Raw genomic sequence first — 20,741 nt, 5'->3', positions numbered from 1 at the left:
AGGGAGCGCTGGGGACAAGGAGGAGAAGGACCGGGGCTAGGAGGGTGGGGGGGCTGCAGGAGTCACTCCCTGCGCGGGGAGATTAGAACCTCCTTCCTCCACTCTCTCCCCGCCTCACTCCTACACACACACCCCAAACTCCACCCCCAGGCGCCTCCCAGGCCCCTGCTAGGTTGGGCTACTCCAGGAAGTTTCCATGAAAGCACCAGAAATACTAAGTTACTTTTTCCAGGTGACGGCGAGCCAGAACGTCCCGGGCCCACCTTGGTGAGTTGCAGCCCCGAACTCTGGGCTCTGCTGGGAGGAGGTCGGGAAGTTGAAAAGTTCTTGGGACCTGGTGGCGTGGCTTTCATCCTCATGGCTTCCCACCGGGCACCCAGCAGTGAGTGCTCCTCTGTCATCGATCACACCCATGTCCCCGAGTTCGAGGTGGCCACCTGGATCAAAATCACCCTCATCCTGGTGTACCTGGCCATCTTCGTGGTGGGCATTCTGGGGAACAGCGTCACCATTCGGGTCACCCAGGTGCTGCAGAAGAAAGGCTACTTGCAGAAGGAGGTGACGGATCACATGGTGAGCCTGGCTTGCTCGGACATCTTGGTCTTCCTCATTGGCATGCCCATGGAGTTCTACAGCATCATCTGGAACCCCCTGACCACGCCCAACTATGCCCTGTCCTGTAAGATTCACACCTTCCTCTTCGAGGCCTGCAGCTACGCCACGCTGCTGCATGTGCTGACGCTCAGCTTTGAGCGCTATGTCGCCATCTGCCACCCCTTCAGGTATAAGGCCGTGTCGGGGCCCTGCCAGGTGAAGCTGCTGATCGGCTTTGTCTGGGTCACCTCGGCCCTGGTGGCGCTGCCTTTGCTTTTTGCCATGGGAGTTGAGTACCCCCTGGTGAACGTGCCCAACCACCGGGGGCTCTCCTGCAACCGCTCCCAAACGCGCCACCACGAGCGGCCCGAGACCTCCAACATGTCCATCTGTACCAACCTCTCCAGCCGCTGGACCGTGTTCCAGTCCAGCGTCTTCAGCGCCTTGATCCTCTACCTCCTGGTCCTGGTCTCCGTGGCCTTCATGTGCTGGAACATGATGCAGGTGCTCCTGAGGAGCGGCCAGGGCACGCCGGCCGGGAAGGGACGGCAGCCGCAGCTGAAGAAGTCGGAGAGCGCGGAGAGCAGGACAGCCCGGAGGCAGACCATTATCTTCCTGAGTGAGTCCCGGGTGGAGGGCCGCCTCGGGCTGGCTTCCCCTCCCCCACCCCGCCGCCGCTCCCCCTCCCCCACGGCGCCACCAACCGCGCGCCTCCTAACCACAGTCTTGCCTTAAAGGTGTACACTTTCTTTGCCGAGACCGAGGAGCGTTGATCTGACCCCCCGAATGTTGCTTTCCTGTGCTTTGGGAGCCTGGGTTACAGTGAAAAGAGCACTAGAGCGGGAGTCAGCGTCTGGGTGCGTTCCGGAACAGCGCTGTGACTCTGGCAAGTTCCAAAATATCTTGAGTAAAACGGAGTTCAATATACTGAGAAATGTGAGGGTCGGATTAGGCGGCCGAGGGGGGGGGGAGGTGAAAGCCCTCTGAGAAGGACCAAGTTCTGTGGAGATCAAAGGGAACATTCTTCTCCAGCCCATCTTTACCCTCGAGAACCTTCCTCAGGCAATTCGATTTTGCTCCCATTTTCTCCTCCTTGGGAGAAGCAAGGCTGTCAGGGACACGCACACCCCAGGCTGCATACCCCCCCCCCCCCAGCAGTGACCTACCCGCGTCTTAAGAACCCGGAGCTCTCAGACACGCAGTGCTCAGGGTAGAGCTCGAGTTTCTGCTGCCGTGGCTCTGCTCCGTGTTGGAACCGGAAGCAGGGCAGGGACCGCCGGCCTGTTTGATCCCGACAATCTGGTGTCCCAGACTCCTGGGACTTGATGGATCATCCAACATGCTCAGTTCCCTGCGGAGAAAGCTGTTTGTTTGCCAGACTCTCCTGGTGCAAATATTGAAAGTCGGGTCTTTCTGTGTGTCCGGGAGGAAGGAGCCCACAGGCCACAAGGCCCTTTCCAGTGTGGCATCAGGAAAAGGAAGAAATCATGGTGCTGTTTGTTTTGGTGTGGGAAACCTGAGTAACAGCTTTCAGGGCCAGGGGGTTGACATGAAGAAAAATTTGAAGGCGCTTGAAGAGGGGTGGAAAGAACCCGGTCTTGTCCCAGCTCTGCCCCTGGCTTCTGCTGTGAGCGCACCGCTGACCTGACCTTTTGGGGCCTGTGTGAAATGAGAGGGTTTGCAATTTCTGGATGCCTACTCGGCATTGGGGCTGTGCTCGGTGGTTAATACTTCCATTTCATAGAAGAGGAATTTGAGGCTTAGAGAAGAGAAGATCTAGTTCAATAAGTACAGCTCCCGCACTCTGACCTTGCTTCTCAGGGCCAGGAGATGAGAGGCTCCCGGTGGCTCTTGTTGAAGGGAGGATGAAACAAAACAGGACTGACAAGGAAGGTGCTACCTAGATTGGGTGGGTGGTGTTGCTGCCTCCTCGGGCCAGCTTTTGTGGAAGTTGGCGTAGGGAGTCTAGCAGGTGTCGACATCCGGGGGACTTGGGAAGGGTCCCCAACCCAACTCTCTCTCTCTCACCCACCTCCTGCTGCCCAGGGTAGTCCAGGAAGGAGTGGATAGGAGATTGGGTTAAACATCCATTGAAAGGCCAGGTCTCTCCTCCCCCATATACGCTTAGGCACATCTTAAACTTTGAGCAGTAATTTATACTTTAGTGTGAATGATTCCCTCCTCCCTCCCCCTGCCTTTTTTTTTGAGCACAGTGTACTCTCTCCCCCTCTAATTTAGGAATTAAGGTCTCATTTGACCAAGGAAAAATAATTGATTTATCTTTGTTCTCTGTTGGACCAATCTCTGTAGGTTTATTATTATTATTATTTCTCTGAATTCTGGTGTTTTTTTTTTTTTAATTTCCCCCAGTGGGTATTGTTCCAAGTTGCAGTCAGTCTTCATTTTGTAGCATCAAATTGGAATGCCACAGACTTTTACTTAGAGATGAATAGGACCTTGGGGATCCTCTCATCCAGTTAGCAATTGCCTGGAATGAGTTTGTTCTCCCTGCTGCTCTCGTTCTTTCCTTCTAGTTCTCTCCTTCTTTCTTATAACAACTGTATATTAATCGCCCACTGCTTTCCCAGGCATGAAGATTGTTGACTGGCAATCAGGTGCTCAATGTGCGATAATGTCTTAGGGGAATTTACCATTTGTATTTTAGCTCATTTCCTCTGCAGTGAGTTTTCAAAGCAGTTCTTGCAAATGTCCCCCTCTCCCAGTGAATTTCAAAGAGCTTTTTAAAATAGGAACTTCACTAATTAACTCAAGTTAGGAAATAAATTAATGGAGTGAAAAGGAAGAAATCATGGCCTGCCTCCATCAGATTAATACAATGCAATTTACTTGGTGGGTTTCATAAAACTTGGGCTTGGGGGCATTTTTAACCCAGAACAACTGAATATATAAGTTGTTTACAAATCGCTGAATTTAGTATAGTGATTTAGCTGTCTTTTTAGCATTTCAGTTAACAGATGTATCAAATTAAAACAAATATTTGCTCCTTTCAAACATATTTTGGATTTAATGTGAAATGTAAATGACGACATAGCACAAGATGTCTTTGGAGCTCTTGAGGCAATAAAAAAACAATTAAGGATTTCCCCCCCTCATTGTTAAAAATGCTAACTTCTGCACAACAGAAGCAAAATTCATAAATCTACTCAAGATGAGGGAGTCTATGTAGAAAACATTAATTTTCCTTTCTGCGTCTTTTACTATCGTGCGTCAGTCTGGTGGAGGTGCTGGGCTGGGTGGATCATGGAAACAAATTGGGAAATCAGGGAGAGAAAGAGAGGCGGGGACGCCTCCTGGCTCTCAAGCAGTTTGCAGGAAAAACAATAATAATGTGAAAGTGCACATTCTGGGAAACGTGAGTGTGTCTTGCCTCTTGTCAGCTCAGTAAGAAACTGGTACCAGGTTTGTTTCCTTTTGCAAGGTTACGGCTAATACGGTCATGGTAATACTTGCCTGATGCCAGAGGTTGTTGGTCCGGAGAAGAGGAACCACTGCATTTGGCTCTTTATTCCTTGGATGTTAAGGATATGCAACATAAACCTTTCCTTCCAAAGGTTTACCCGGACCTTCCATTTTATCTTTCTGACCCTCACTTGGAGTTATTCACGCCGCATGTGACATCGGGGTCCTCGGACTCCCATGTTTGTGTCTGTCGCACACCTGGCCTGCTGTCAAATGTCACCCACTCAAAGTGGGACATCAGAGAAGCTTAAAAGAAGTGTAGTTTTAATTAGTAACTTTCAGGAGCATAAGGTGGTTGGGACTAGGTTACAATTACCTCCTAGAGATCTATAGGCAGTGATTGGCTTTCCACTGTAATCGTGAAAAGAAAAAGTTTTACAGATAATTGTGAAATTACAAAATTCAAGAAACATCATACAAGATTCAGAACTCTGTAATAATTACACCCCTTTGCATTCTGATTTGCTCTCCTGAGTCAGGGAAGGGGGAGTTGAATGTAGGGCAGGAATTGCAGTGTCAACGTGGGTGGCTTATAGGAGAATATCTTGAATATGGACATCATCCATCGTGTGTATCTGGGTGGAAAAAAGATTGAAGAGTTGCTGCTATAATGGCCTGCTCTAAAAAGAAGGTTGATGTGTATTTAGATATGTGTGGGGTGGCCAGGGAGAAGCAGAGAGAGCGAGCTGAGAATTGCGTCCTCTGGGTTTCAGACCCCAGCTTTTGAGGTCCAGTCATGTCTCCTGGGTATACAAGTCAGAGAGAGGGGGTGGGGAGGGGCAGCTGAGATGGTGACAGTGGGTTCTCTTTATCTGAGGACAGTTAGTACCTAAAAAGAACTGTTAAAGTTAGCTCCTTAGAATTGAGTCCCAGATTTCATGTGGAAAGAGGTTTGATTGGGACTTCATCGTGAAAAACAAAAGGGCAAATCATGAAAAGAAATTTGCCTTCTATTTTATGAAACATAGCTTATAATTATATGTTAATTCTCATCATTTTTCCAGAATGACACAAGTGCGGCTTTTTTTGAGGGCATAATTTTTCTGACAAAATTACGTGATCGCCTTTGTGTTTGATTTTCTCAGCAAGATGGTAAAGAGGGTTTTCTCCCAAGGGCTTCTCTGAATTCTTTGCTATTTAAATCACCCTCACTGAAGTGCCTCTCCTGGCATCATTCTTGTCAATTTTCCATTCTTTCAGGATTAACTGGTCTAATTTGGCCAGACCTTCCTTTGTCAGTGGCTTCCCTTGTGATTCATGTGTTTCTCCAGCTCCCTGGTCTCTGACTTCATGAAATTTTGCCCCTTGTGTGCAGACCATAGCCCCAAAATATAAGTAATTGAAAAATCAGTCCCTATACCCTAGTGTATATCAACTGATTACATGAAAATGGAGGCCTTACAAAGCTTCTAAGGTGCCAAACGAATTTTAAATACAGTTGACCCTTGAACAGCACGGGTTTCAGTAACGTGGATCCCTTCCATGTGAATTTTTTTTTCAGTAAATACAGTACAGTCCCGTAAGTGTATTTTTTCTTCCTTATGATTTTTCTGAATAGTGTTTCCTTTTCTCTAGCTTGCTTTATTGTAAGAATACAGTATATAATCCGTATAACATATAAAATGTGAGTTAATCATCTGGTTGTTCTTGGTAAGTCTTCTGGTCCAAAGTAGGTTATTCGTAGTTCAGTTTTGGGGGAATCAAAAGTTGAATGCAGATTTCTGAGTGTGTAAGGGTTGGCGTGCCTAACCTCTATGCTGTTCAGGGGTCAATTGTAGTTGCTTTTTCTTGACTAGTTTAAAAACTGGTCCTACAAGCATGTTTATGTCATTAAATTTCTTATCAAATGCTATTTCTTTACTGCCAGTGCAGTCTTGCAAGGAAATATCACCAAAATTAACTTAGTGACTTTTTAAATGTAAGATATTATTTTGACTCAAATGTTTGGATATTGCGGGGAAAACGTTTTGCCTCAAGTATTCAGGTTACCACCTCTATTCTGGAAAAGAATTTATTGGTGTAGATGTAGCTGTAATAAATAGTATTTCATATGTATTTTTCTTTTTTTTTTTTTTAAAGATTTTATTTATTTATTCGACAGAGATAGAGACAGCCAGCGAGAGAGGGAACACAAGCAGGGGGAGTGGGAGAGGAAGAAGCAGGCTCATAGCTGAGGAGCCTGATGTGAGGCTCGATCCCATAACGCCGGGATCACACCCTGAGCCGAAGGCAGATGTTTAACCGCTGTGCCACCCAGGCGCCCCTCATATGTATTTTTCTATTTGTGAAATCTGTCATAAATTCAAGTGTCCTGTGATCAGCCTGGCAGACAAATATAATAATGCTGCTTTATTTTTATAATCAGGCTGTCTCAAAGATTTCATTTCTCCGTTGGAGAGATGCATAGTTCCCGTGGAAGGGAATATTGGAATCCCAGTCCCCATTCATTAGCTTGCCTGTTCATCTGTCTTAGTTGCGTGCCTCATGGGGGCTGCCAAAGTGTAATAAGGCACCAGAAGCCTCAGTTGAGCAAAGTATTCAGCTTATTAATGCTAAAACCACTCAGAATAAAATCATTTGTGAGTGGAGACAGCACAGAGGAAAAATATTGAATTAGGAGTCAAGCATCCCCATCCTGCCTCACAAGACAAGGTCCCCTGATCTGCCACTTGGACGATGCTGTCATCTCTCGCTGCCTTTCCCTTCTGTCCACCTCTCCTGCCGTTCTGCAACCCTGGGACACCTCTACTCCTTGCCTTCTTAGTACTGGAAGGAAGACTGGTCATCACTGCTGCTGGCAGGTCTTGTAAACAGATGAGTGTATGGCCTCACCTGGGCCCTCTCTCTGGTGAGCACCTTTCTCTGCAAGCACCTTTGAAGAGCTTGAGCTTCTGGAATGCCTTTCCTACTTTGTTTCCAGCAAGTGTGCTCTCCAGGTAAGAGACCTTGACTTGATGTGTCCTCACTGGAGGAATAGCCTCATCGGCTCCTGCCCTTGTCCAAGCTGTCCTTCTTCATGCCACAGCCACTGGGATCTAACTGATGCCCTCAACCCCGGCCCCATCAAATCCCAACCTCCGAGTGGCTTCCCATGGCTCTTAGTCAAGGACCAACATCCTTAACGTAAGGCCCCTCGTGGTCAGCTGCTTCTCCAACTTGATTGAAGGCAGTTCTCCCCTAATTTTAGTCAGCATGGCTGTCATGACAAAACACCACAGACTGAGCAGCTTGAACAGTAGGTAGTTACTGTTTTTACTGTTCTGGAAGCTTCGAAATCTGAAATCAAGGTGCTGGTAAGGTTGGTTTCTGGTGAGACTTCTCTGGTTTGCAAATAGCTGCCTTCTCACTGAGTCCTCGCTTCGCTTTTCCTCTGTGTGTATGCATGGAGAGAGACAGAGACAGAGACAGAGACAGAGACACCTCTAGTATCTCTTCTTATAGAGACACAGGTCCTGTTGGATTAGGCCCCACCCTGATGACCTCATTTAACTTAATTACCTCCCTGAAGGTCCCATTTCCATATACAATCACAGTGGGGATTAGGGCTTCAACATGTGTATTTTGAGGGGACAAGATTCAGTCCACAACACCCCTTAATTGCTCCACCCCACTGAGCCCCCTTCAGTTCCTCCAACGGCTCAGGGTCAGGCTCCCTCCTACTACCCAGCCGTGGTACATACTGGTTCTCCTGGCTGAAATACTTTTCTGTCTTACTCCGTGCTCTACCTGCCCTCTCACCTGGCCCCTTCATTGAGTTAACAACTTCAGATCTGCCCCCTGGAAGCCTGGCCCATCCTCCCAGACGTGATTAAACCTTCCTTGAAATAAGACTGACAGTCAAAATTTTACTTTGATTTCTTTTCTTCTTTACTTTTTTTTTCCCCTAATTTTTCTTTTACAAGTTGAACTGTGAGATTATTTGATTGATGTCTTTCTTCTAATTCCTTGAGGGCAGGAGCTCTCCCTGATTTTGCTCAACGCTGTACCTCCATCCCGGGACAGTCCCCACGCACAGCAGATGTTCAATGACTGTTTGTGGACCAAATAACTAAATGAATGAGTCTCAGCTTGGCGCTGGGAAGTGATGGCCTTGGGCATGTGGACCTAGAGAAGTGTGTCCTATCTCACAATCCTTTTGGTCAGTCTGAACCTAAAGATGCTCTCTTTAGGAATCTGATTTCTGCGAGTCTCCCAGAAAGTCAGGCCACCATGGAGGACACTTAGGATTTTCTCTCCCCTGAGCAAAGACACAGTCTGTGTTAAGCAGCCCCTGAGTACTGGCTTTCACCATACGTACCTGCCGGAAGTAACCAGGAAATGAAAGTAATTAGGGTGATGTGTAACAGTCCTTGTTAAGCTCTGTTTAACAAGATGTTAATGCGGTGAGACAGCTCTCACAATAATTTCTTAGCAGGCCCTTTGCCACTTGTTAACAGGGGGGTGCTCAGGGTCATGGGAAGAGGATGCAGTGGGGGTAATATTTAAAAATATTCAACCCATATGTGTTCTCTTGCCCCTTATATTGCATGCACTTGTAGCCAACCCCCTCCTGTCTGAGCCAGGAGGCTTCTCGCTCCAGGGGGACAAGATGCAGGAACTGCCTGGTAGGAGGGTGTGGTTGATCCGTTTTCAGTCCAAAAGCTGGATTGCTTGACCTCTCCAGCTAGATGACTGTTGTGAAAGCCAGGCTGTAGTAAGGGGTGAAAAGGGGCCGCTAAACTGTATATGTCTTCCTTTAACGGATCGCCAGCTCAGCCTGGTGGCCTAGATCCGCCACCGCATAGTCGGTTCCAGGGAAGACCATAGCGAAGGGGCTTGAACTTTCTCCTTGGAAGCTGTTGGAGGGTATTAAGGAGTAAAGCAGTACAGGTAAGTGGGTGGCGCAGCCCCTGGGGTGACAGCATTTCCTGCAGTGCAGTTGGAGTCAACATATAGGCCTGGACACCCTCCCAGATGGAGAAAGAGAAAACCTTTCATTGGGCCACAGTCCTGGTAGAGCAGCTGTTGCCAGTTAGTTCTTCCCGCCATTAGCCAGACCTCTGGCTCTCGGTTTGTTCCAGCGTTGCTGCTGTCGCAGACCTCGGCGGCCAGAGACGGACTCTGCCTCCACTCATCCTCGTGACTGCCCAGCACAGAGGCCCCAGCTGCCCGGCATGGCTTCGGCCCAAGTCAGGAGGCAGCTCCAGGTTGACGAGCTAGACCGCAGTAGCTCGAAGTCTGTGGTGCAGTGGCCAGCTTGTCCTTCACAGACAATTGCAAGTCCCCCCTTCCGTGACGCCTCCTACGCTGATCTTCCCCATCTTCTCGGTCGTCTCTCAGATGGGGGCACAGATGTGGTCCCCCGACTACTCTTGGAGCTCCAGGAGACCAAGGACGTTGCACACTTCTTTTTTTCAACCTTCCCTACTCAGGGGCTGGGGACACAGTGGCTGTGCGCTTTGTAGGATCAGGGATTGAAATCCCCTGACACTGGCTGCTGCTCCTGGAAAGGAGGGAAACCACATAAACTATGATCCTTGGGAAGTTACTGTGGCTTTATCTGCCTTTTTCCTCGCCTTCCCTGTGGTAGGCAGAAATCACAGATGGTTCGGGAAATTCCTGGACTCTGCTGTACGCACACCTGCTCTGCTTACTCAATTGAGGTGTTGCCAGGAAGGGATTTTGCAGAAGTAATTAAGGTCCCAAATCAGTTGACCTTAAAATAGGGAGATTTTCCTTGTGGGCTTAATCAAGTCACATGACCCTTTAAATCTGGGCCTAGAGGTCAGACAGGGAAAGTTAGAGATTCAGAGGGGTTTGATGGAGGGGTTTGTTGAGCAAGAAATTCTCCACACTGGCTTTGGAGTTTGAGGGGACCCTTGGTAGGGAATGTAGGTAGCCCAGAGGAGCCAAGAGCCAGTAAGGTCAGCCCAAATGAGCTCAGGCGGATCTCCCACAAGAACCCCCAGAAGAGAACTCAGCCTGGCCAGTAACGTGAGAGCCTGAGCAGAGATCCCAGCCATGCTGTGGCTGGAGTTCTGATCTACAGAACTGTGAGATAATAGATTTGCTTTAAGCCACTAAGTTTGCATTAATTTATTATGTAACAGTTGAAAACCAATACACTTCCTGAACTCTGATAAGGGGGCTCCAAGGTACACATATATCCTGCCTTAGTTATTTCTTTCAAGACAGGCCCAATCTCTAGAACCTTATCTCTGATAAGTCTCACCTTCCAAGAACTGCACCCCCGGCCCCACCATTCATTGATTCACTGACCCCCTGATCTCATTTACTGATGCCCTGTGAAGTGCTCCATGAATAGGAAGTTTACCAAGCTCCAGGGCACCATAACATTTTCTTTAGATGGGCACCTGGGTGGCTCAGTCAGTTGGGCGTCTGCCTTTGGCTCAGGTCATGATCCCAGGGTCCTGGAATCGAGTCCCACATCGGGCTCCCTGCTCGGCGGGGAGACTGCTTCTCCCTCTCCCTCTGCCCCTCCCCCCTGCTTGTGCTTGCTCTCCTCTCTCTCTCCAATAAATAAATAAAATCTTAAAAAAAAAAGACTTTTCATTAGATTTTTAGATTCTTATTTGGGAAATTCAGAATGTGTGGGTTTGAGTCCCAGCAGCTGGATTTTTTGGACTCTTGGATACCTCGGTTGTCAAAGAGGAAGACGGTAATGGATTGATCTAATTATCATCCTTTCAATAGCTCTTTTTTCCTCCTAGCCTGGCACTTAGTAGGTGCTGAATAAATCTTTGGTGACACGAAGAATGTCTGGCCTGCTTTGCTGCTTCCTGGAGCCTCCCTTACCAGCTCCAAGTGGCAAAAGGTGGAGAGGGAGCCAAACCCTATGCTAAAATCAAGTCTGAATAAGAGAGACGTCTTGGGCTGACAAACTTGACCGTTTTCTGACATGAGGGTTTCTGCCAATTGAAAAACTTGACAAAATTTCCTGTTTGCACTTCCTGTGTGCAAGAGCCGTTCTGGGAGCAGGAGACTTTGTAGATGTCTCCTCACACTGCTTTGCACATCCCAAGGGTGGCTGGGTACTTGGAGAGCAGTGGAGTTACCAGAATCTGACAGATGGGGACTGGGGGCAAGGCTGCAGTGTCAGATTGCTATTGTACTTGTTAAATGTCTAACTGGCTATGAAACCAAAGGCATGCAGAAATGGGAGTCAGGCCCAATTGGGAGCAATGAGGTTCATTGAACTTGTGGAGAAAAGCCATCTTCTTTTTCTAGAGGGCGGAAAAAAAATTCAAATTACCTTAGAAATAAAATACTGCACATGGGATGTTTGGGGAGAGCTGAAGTCATTTGGTCTTTGACTTTATGTATTATTATTCTTTGGAGGACATGATAAACTCTGCAGAAACAAAGTTTTCTGGGAAATTTATGGGTTTGCTTTTTATACGCTGCAATTCTGAAGGATTAAATACCACGTTGAAATGACAACTGCGTATTTTGTTTATTTAAAGGGTAGCTGATGGGTTGTCACTGTTTTTTAAGTTCAAGTTTGTCTCTACAGGGGAGGCGGATGGGATGCCTTGGTGATTGAAGGTTGTTTTCCAGAGGATAGAGGAAACTTCTGTAAAAGCGGTCTGTTTTCCTTCTTGGCTTTGGGGTTTCCTCACTACTAAATCTCTTGAAAGGCCCATTTCCTCTGGGAAGCCTTCCTGGACTGACTTTTGCCTGTTCCTCCAAGAGGCTTTTGAATTCCGTTTTGGTGGTTTATTTCTCAAGTATTTATGAAAGCCTAAAATGTGCGTGGTATCATTTGGACTGCAGAGATCAAGACACTGATTTCCCCCTTCAAGGAACTTGGTATTTCTGGAGTTGGGGCGTCAAGGTGTAGATGTGGAGATTTATAGAAGGAAACGTAAAAATACTCTTGATGAAGGGTGAGGGTAGTGGTGGCTTGTGAAGTAAGCTGGTTCTGGGCTCCAGAACTTTCCACAGTGTAATGAAGGGGACTTCACTCGCCCCAGAGATGCTGTCTACAACCCTGATATTCACAGTGTGCTGTGTGGATTTGCCACATCGACATCAGCCGGGAAATTGTAAACTACTGAGTTTTGGGCTGCACACCTTACCGACTGAATTATGATCCGTATTGTAAGCAGGGCCCTGTGATTGCTACACATGTTAAAAGTATGAGAAGCCCTCATCTACTCAGCGGGGATTCTTTAACTCAAAGGGAACAGAAAAGGATGAGCTGGGAATGGCTAAACTCACTGTTTGTGATAACTATGAACAGCTTGCTGTGTAGTTTTAACAGGTAGGAATTTGCTCCAGGACACTTGGCCTCAAGAAACTTCACATTACTGTATTTTTAGTTTTATTTTTATTGTTTGTTTGTTTGTTTATTTATTGGCGTCATGCCCAGTGTGGAGCCCATTGTAGGGCTTGAACTCACAACCCTGACATTAAGACCCGAGCTGAGTTCAGGAGTCGGAAGCTTAACTGACTGAACCACCCAGGCGCCCCTTACGTAGCACCATTTTAAAAAAATTTTTAAAAGACTTATTTATTTATTTATTTTAGAGAGGGAGAGAAAGGGAGAGAGAGAACACAAGCAGGACCAGGGAGAGGGGCAGTGGGAGAAGGAAAGGGAGAGAAACTCAAGCAGATTCCCTGGTGAGCACGGAGCCCTACAAGAGGCTCGATCTCACGACACATGAGATCATGACCCCAGCAGGAATCATGAGTTGGATGCTTAACCAACTGAACCACCCAGGCGCCCCCACATTACTTTTTAAAAAAATCTGGACCCCAGCCTCCATTTGCAGAATAGTGAATATTCAATCTCAGTCAAATGTGGGGGGAGGCTTCCCCTTCCTCATGTGGTTTGAAGATTCAAGCGCTGTGCTGCCACGGCTGCCCCGGGACTGGGACCTGCCGGCCAAGGGGCCAGCCTGTGTATCAAACCACCATCATGAGCGTAGAATTATATCCACTTTTCAGGATTGCTCAAAGTCATCACCCACTGAGATTTGAGCTGGGATTTGACTCCAAAGTCCATGTTCTTTCCCTAAATAGGAAGACACTGTCTTAAGAGAGGATGTATTCAAGCTGGGGGCCATTTTCTGGGCAGTGAGGGATGGGGAAGAAAGAAACCACAATGCCAAGTCTCATGTGCATTTGTCTTGCTTTTGGGCTACCTGGCAGGTTTTGAATATCCTTCTTGTGTTTGAGGATTTCCCTCTCTTTGGGTCCTGCTTCCCAAAGGCAGTGGTCGGAAACTTGCTTTCCCAGCATCCCTTGCAGCTAGGGTACAGCATGTGGCCTGGGCTGCATCAATCACCTGCATTGGCATGAGACGCTCATTTGGAAGAGTTATGGAAGGGAGCAGCAACCACACGGAGTCTCCTTGGGAACAGGGCCAGTGCGTGACAAAGTGGCATTGAGAGGGAGCAGAGTTACTTTTAGAGCAAAGACAGAAGAAATAAGGGTAGCATCCTAGGCCAGGTGTTGGCAGTGCCTCTGTGGTAGGGTCTCCATGGGCATTCTGGTGGGATGGTCTGATGTGATTCTTGGTTGTATACCCAATTCTCTGGCCCTCCCAGGGCTTATATAAAAACAAACACAAAAACAACCACAAAAACCCCCCAATCACTTCATTTCCAGTTTAAACTGGAGTGGGCTTTGTTGTTTGCACTCAGGACTCTGTGAGTCCAGACAACAGGTAATAGAACAATTGGATTGGAGTCGGGGGCCTAACGGGGAGCAGTAAATAGTGAATCTAGATTGGAAGCTAGATGGAGTCGAATAAGAAGGAAGTCAATGGCTAGTGTAAACGATTCACACCACATATTAGAGGCCGTGGGGAGCCATGGAAGGCTTTAGAGAAGAGGAGTGGTGGGAAGGAGTGCAGGAAGGCTAATGAGGCCCTGGTGTGTGTTGCAGGCAGAGGAGTCAACGTGAGGAGCACGGGAGTGGAAGGGGTGTTGGTACAATGGGTCCTAATGACGGTGAATGGACAGGTTTGGCTGTGAAGCATCATGAGAGGTGGTAGTTGTCAACCCTGCTACACGGAATCATATGTGGAGTGTAAACCATGCCCCTCTCCATTTACATCAAAATCTTTGGGGGTGAGGCTCTACGCATCTGTATTATATCAGCTCTGTGGGTGATACCAGTGTGGGGCCAGGACTGAGAGCTGGGGAGGAGGGGCCTGGAAAAACAAACTGGGCCTGGAGACCTTTGGGTGGCTGTACCAAGGTTCTTTGACTGCAAGCCACAAAACCTGATCCTGACATATTCAGAAGAAAAAGATAATTTCTGGAAGCATCAGTTGTAGCTCACAGCACCAGAGGAAAGGCTAAAGAACCATGCTGTTCAGGGATCTAGGGGAAGAAGTTTGTGGACAGCCTGCTCGGGGTCCACCGACAAGGTGAAATTAGCTTCAGGTATCCTCCCATCTTTGTTGTCACTGTAGCCAAGGTCAGATTCTCAGGGGTGACTCTTCCTGGGCTGGCCTGAGTTGTGCTGTGATCCCTGGTGAGGCTACGAAATAGGACAGTGCCAGCAAGACTCCATGTGAGGAGAGGCATGGTCCCCACAGGAAAGCCAGTGACTGAGCCCGAAAACAGAAACAACAGACCTCCTGCAGGGCCTTGCGAAACGTGGTGATGGGCGCCATCATTGTTGAGTTTTTTGGTTCTCTGTTCTTGTGGTTTATCCCTCTGTATCCTCTCCCGCCCCTTGCTGAGTGTTTCACAGGGGTCAGGTCATCTTAGTGTGTGAGCTAGTTGGGGGGACAGGGACAAGGGACCAGCAGCAGAGCCTCTCCCTTCCAAAACGCGGCTGTTGTTGGGAGGCTTTAGCCAAATCCATGAGGCGGGTTTCCTGCCTGGGAACCTGACTCACTCACCCGGGTCGCTGACCAGGTATTACACCGTACTTTGTCATCAGCACAAAATCAGTTTCTATCTGGACATCAGCCTGGAACACAAAGGTCTCCGGCTGCGCCTCCAGGTCACACGTGCCCTTTGCTTCCTCAGGCATTTTCCTCGTAGGTCTTTCTGTGATGCTAACCTTCAGCCAGGACTCCTTGTTTCCGGTGTCGAAGCCCACCTTTGAGGGCAAGTGTATTTACCATGTAAAATAGGGAGTACATGAGCCGTATTCATTGCCTTCTGGAAATCGAAAACGTTATTTAAGAAAGAAAAAAGTCACTTGTGAAGAGTTTTCTGGAGCAGATGTTTTAGTTTCATGTTGTAACCCTGTTCAAACTTTGATTTCTTATTCAGCTAGATGCCATCCCTGGGGCAGGCCCTGTTCGCTCTCCTAGCACGGTGAGAAGCAAGGAGGCCGCCCTCCAAAGCACAGTCTTCAGGTCTCTCCTCCTGCTGGTGATTCCAGGGCGGGAGTCGCAAGCACCCTGAGCCTTCTCTGGGGAGCCTGATGTGAGCTGTGTACAGAAAACAGGTGGTGGGAGTGGGACCCGCGAGGACTTCACCATCAGAGGACAAGGCCGTGAGTGTGCAAACACTCTGTCTTGAGTGGTGCGATGATGGCAAGAGTGGTGTGTTCGTTCCCCGTGACTCCTGTCACGAGAACCACAAAGCTGGTGGCTTAAGACAGCAGAAATGTGTGTTCTCCCAGTTCTGGAGGCCAGAAGTCTGAAGTGGGTTTTACAGGCTGAAATCAAGGGGCCAACAGGACGCACAACCTCTGGAGGCTCAGAGGAAGAACTGCCCCCTTGACTCCCCCAGTTTGGTGGCAGCTGGCCTCCTTGGCTGTGGCCACGTTACTCCAGTCTCCAGGGCCAGCATCTTCCAATCTCTCCCTGCACCATCTTCTCGTCGTCTTCTCCTCTGCGCGTGTCGAATCTCTGTCTCCCTCTCCTAGGGGTCCGTCTGAGGCATTACGGCCCACTCTGTTCGTTCAGGATTCTCTCTCTGGCTCAAGATTCTTAGCTTAGTCACATGTGCCAAGACCCTTTGTCTTTATCAGGGAACGTTTACAGACTCTAGGCATGAGGACCCGGTGTTCCGGGAGGCCCTTTCTCAGTGCACTATAAGGTGGCACACGGACGCAGAAAGTATAAATTGAACGTGGTGCGTGAGCATAATCTCCTGAGCTACAAGGAAATGCCGTAGAACATGACAAAAGGCGTATGTTTGGATCCCCTTTCCATCACTTCCAAGTGTGTGTGACCTTGGGCACAGTGGCTCAGAACTTCAGTTCCATCGTCTCTAAGTTGGACGGACGCCGACCTCAGAGGCTGCTTTGAGCTTCAGTGGGAAGTCGGTGGAGGCTTCAGGGCACAGCCTGGCATGAGGTGGGTAGGAGCTCCATAAAATCTAGTTTCCTACAGTGACCTTGTCATGTTGCAGGAAGAATTCTGGCTGGGGACTGGAGAGGACTTTGCTTTCGTTCTTGCAAGCCCACAGGTGTGTCATCCTCAGTGCATCTCAGCTTATCTCTTTGAGGAAGATGGGGGGGGGGGTGAATTTGAGTTTGTCTGAAAAGTCTCCATAGGAATGACTCCAAAGGGGAATCTGGGTTCTAGTCTCCGGCACTTCATGGAATAGAAAATCTGTGAAGGCCCTTCTCTACTGGAAAGATGCATGGATGTATGCATTTCATTCCATCATACGGCATTGCCAGGTGCAACATAAACATGTTTGCAGTTCCTTTTCAGAGTAAAAGTGGCAGCCCAGGGAAGGTGATTCTTGATGGCTTTGAGGAGCCTCTGGAACATTCTCAGATAGTCCTAGCTGTGTGCTCATCCCAGCTGGAGAGGTTCTGGCTCGGAAGCTCCCTGGGGGCCCTACACTTCTGAAATTGTTTGCCTTTGACCTTTCTTCTGTAGGAAGTCACCGGAAGGGCAAGAGCAGCTCCGGGCCCCGGCAGCCCATTCTGGGTGGGAGCTGTTGATGGACGTGTTGATGTTTTCTTCACGCACCTGTAAGGCCAGGGCGTTATTGGCCATGGCAATCGATATATCAAAGTGAATTTTTGGAAGAGTGTCATTAAGCTGAGCTTTATTTCCAAAAACACACACAAAAACACCTCTGCCCCAGGGAGGGAAAGATGACTTTCAATGTGAAATAAACAAAGTTGATGGCTTAGACATTACTTACCTCGTGCTACTTGATCTGAGATGTAGGCGCTGTGGTAACCAATTGTTCCCAGAATCCACATTCCTGACACCCATTAAAACTTGCAGCGTTGAAATCGTGTTCTCTCCATTTTGCCCATTTTAATAATAATAATGAGAACGTTAAAATGACATTCTGAATTTATATTGCACTTGTCTGCACGGCGCTCTGAGCACTTTCCAGACAATGTCTCATCAATCCTCATCACAAAGCAGTGGAATGTTGGTAGCAGGTAATATTTGCAATTATATTCGACTTAGTAAAGAGCCCCCTGGGCTGGAAGAAATTCCGGGGATGTGGGATCATGCTGCCTTGTGGGAACAGAAGTGGAAACTCTGTGTTCTGGCCTGGCTCTCAGCTTTGCCCATCTCTTCTTGCCTCTATTTCTCTGTGTCAAATGGGGTAACAACACCCCTCATCTTGGGGGGGGTGTAGCGGAAGGATCGTGGGTGCTGATCCTGTTAGCTAACTGTGTGGTCTTCGGAGTACTTGCTTTGTGCCTGGTGTTCTAGGTGTTCTATGAACTTTTGCATATCCATTCATTGAATTCTCCGAAGACCCAATGAGGTGGGTATAGTTCTTCATTCTACAGAGAAGCAAGTTGAAATGCAGGGAGTTTAAGGAACCTGCCTGAGGTCACACAGCAATTAAGTCGCAGAGGTAGTTTTGACCTGGGCTGGCGGGGCCAGAGCCTGTGGTGTTGCCGCTGTTGAGAGCGGCTTGGCCTTTTCTGTTGCAGACAGTACACACGCGTACACTTGCACACACAGCACACAGAAGTTTCACCAAGCAGTATTCACCCACCCTTGCCTGAGAATGTGAAATGCCATTTGATGTTTTCTACTCATTTCATTAATACAAATGGCAGCCTAAGCCACTAAATTGATTTTGTGATCACGGCTAAGACTTGACCCCCAGTTGAAAAGCTTTGCACTATACCATAAGCCTTGTGGATTCTCATGGGAACGAGCTTGGGAAGAGAGAGGCAGGGTGTGTGTGGTGGGGGGCACAGGGCTCGGAGGACACCAGAAAGTACGAGGTGTGGCCCTGGGTCTGCCCCCACAGTGTCCCCTCCTGAGGTGACCGGTTTGTGTCTGAAGACGCGTACCCGGGCCTGTGGGTGGCTGCGAGCAGTGGCCACTTCATGGTCCTCTCCTGCCCCGCACTGTAAGGGTCTCTAAATGTCTCCTCAGCCCGCGTGCCTGGGCTTCACCTCTGAGTGAAAGCAAGGTCTTACGGAGCAGCCATTTTGTGCTGGGCGCGCAGTGACCTGGTTCTGTCTGGGAAGGCTCCGGAGAAGCATCTAAGGCCTCGTTCCTGACTTGAAGGAAATGTCAAGCCCGCAGGTGAAGGAAGGAGACAGCTGAGAGCTGAAAGGAGCCAGATAGCCTTAGATTCGCGTCCTACTTGCCTCCTCCTAGTAGTGAGACCTCGGACAACATGCTTGCCCTCTCAGAGCCTCTCTCTCTGGCTACAACTGGAGCTCGAGTGAGAGAATGATGGTGGAAATGTTTGCTGGAGCACAAAGTGTTAGGAGAGGTGAGCAGCCCTTGTCATGAGCAATAGTGCCACACACGGAGAACCTGGGGTACCAGGGAGTGGCAGGAGTGAGGGGAGGGGATGAGTGTGCTGTAACAGTCAGTGAAGACTTCCTGGAGGAAGCAGCATTTGAGCTGAATCTGAAGGGGCATTTTCAGTTCCTGGCCAGAAGGATCATGCTTGCACTCAAGGGGGTGGACAGAGATAAGCAAGCTCCGACTAGGTGCGTCTGATTCATGCTTATGGATAATCAGGTCATAACTCCGACTCATACAAGAGGATCCTGAGCCACTTTCCTGAGTTTAACCTACCCTGTCGGCCTGAGGTCACCAGTGCACAACCACTTCATTTGCTTAAGCCAGGGGCCAGCAAACACATGGCCAAGGCCTGTTTCTTATAGTTCGTGATACCTATAACATAGGCCTGATTTTTTTTTTACATCTTTAAAGAATTGTAGGGAAAAAAAAGAATATGTGATTGACTACGTGGCCCTATTAAGGCCTAAAATATTTACTACCTGGCCCTTTAAAGAAAAAGTCGGCCAACTTGGTGCCTTAGGCCCCCAAGTCCATGATCATTGTTTTCTGTTGAAGGCCTTACTTAGTTCTGAATCACCTTTTACTCATTCTTCCTGTCCTACTGCCACATCCCAAGGGCCCTGGAGAGAAGGGGAAAATGTGCACGTAATTGTTCATTTCCTCGCTGCACGGCTGTCAGAAATTCCCTTGCTTTCCTCTCACGGCTCGTAAGTATGTAGCGCTGAGCGTGTATATATTTAGTTCTTTTGACGTGTGGCACATCAGTGATTAGTGCCAAATGCCAAAATGCTGGGCTCCAGCCGTCATGCCATTTATAATAACGTTCACAAGAATATTCCCCCGTGAGGCAGCTTTCCAGCTTTCCAACATAAATAACCTGGGAGGCCAAATTGCAAACATGATTTCTCTTCATGCTCCGCCTGGCCATTTGTAATAAGCAGGCGATGTGAAATTTGATCTTAAACAAGCAGTTCAACCTGGAAAATCATCATGTCGTTGGGCCCCTCGTTTATGTTAAAAATCAAAAGAAAACCGAAGGTGAGTGGCTACTTGGTGTGTGTGCGTGTGTGTTTTACCAACAGTACCTCGATGACAAGCTAATGTGCGGCTCCAAAATCAGGGGATTGTGGGTAGAAATAGCCTTTCAGACACGCGGAGACAATATGCCAAGAGGCTCTTAGCAAACGGCTGTGAAGGAGGACAGATTACTGTAACAGCTCTGTTGAAAATATAGAGTCGTCCAGGGCAGCTGGCCACGGCCACACTTGACAACCGTGGGACTTTTGTTACAGGAAGATTAGATGCCTTTGGACGGGTCTGAGATTGTCCTTGTCTTTTCCATATAGAAAAGCACGACCACTTAGAACAGAACGTTGAAGAAACCTCCCGATTGAACGCCTTCCAGAGAAGGGATGGTTTGGGGAGGAACACTTTAATTTGCTTCCGACGACTGGGGGCTCGTTCCTGAAGTGGTTTCATTCCGATGTGGGCTTAGATGGCTCTGAAGAGAGAAGCAATTTTTTTTTTTTAATCTTGGGGCACACAGAGTATTTGTCTGTTTTTCTGAGCCCTCAAGCACGTCTCACAACGCACAGCCTAGAGAGGTGGCCAGGATCAAGGTGGCCAGGATACGTTTTGTTTGTTTGACCCGGTGCTGTTCTGTTGGTTGGTTAAAGAATTTGAGTACCCCCAGATCGCCGCAGGCACCCCAGCTCAGCGGCACCAGGCTGCCTCACACATTAGTCTCTGAAGGAACTGGGAGTTCAGGATACACGGTCGAGGTTTGTGGGCCGCACGCAAACACGACACCTGCTTACGCCTTTCCTACCCCAGCAGCGTGGGAGCACAGAACCCCAGCAGGCGAGTCCCCGAGGCTCAACCTTTCTTGCAGGGAAGCAGCTCTGCATCCCACTGTGCTGATGGCAACTCACGAACCCCAGCCTTCTCCAAAGGACTGAGTCCTTTTCTCTCGCTGCTGCCATCCCCAGAAGAAATG

At 48.5% G+C, this 20,741-nt stretch overlaps 1 protein-coding gene across 1 annotated transcript in view; it reads left to right on the top strand.

The window, feature by feature from the left end:
• Positions 1-261: 261 nt before the first annotated feature.
• Positions 262-20,741, top strand: part of GPR39 (G protein-coupled receptor 39) — a 191,980-nt gene continuing 171,500 nt past the window's right edge. Inside the window, exon 1 of the mRNA XM_040645563.1 lies at positions 262-1,213. Coding sequence (XP_040501497.1) covers positions 358-1,213 — 856 coding nt within the window. The 5' untranslated portion in view covers positions 262-357. The remainder of the gene's footprint in view (positions 1,214-20,741) is intronic.

Source organism: Ursus maritimus, unplaced genomic scaffold (genome assembly GCF_017311325.1).
Source record: "Ursus maritimus isolate PB19 unplaced genomic scaffold, ASM1731132v1 scaffold_1, whole genome shotgun sequence".
NCBI classification, from domain to species: domain Eukaryota; kingdom Metazoa; phylum Chordata; class Mammalia; order Carnivora; family Ursidae; genus Ursus; species Ursus maritimus.
This window is presented reverse-complemented; position numbering and strand designations above follow the sequence as displayed.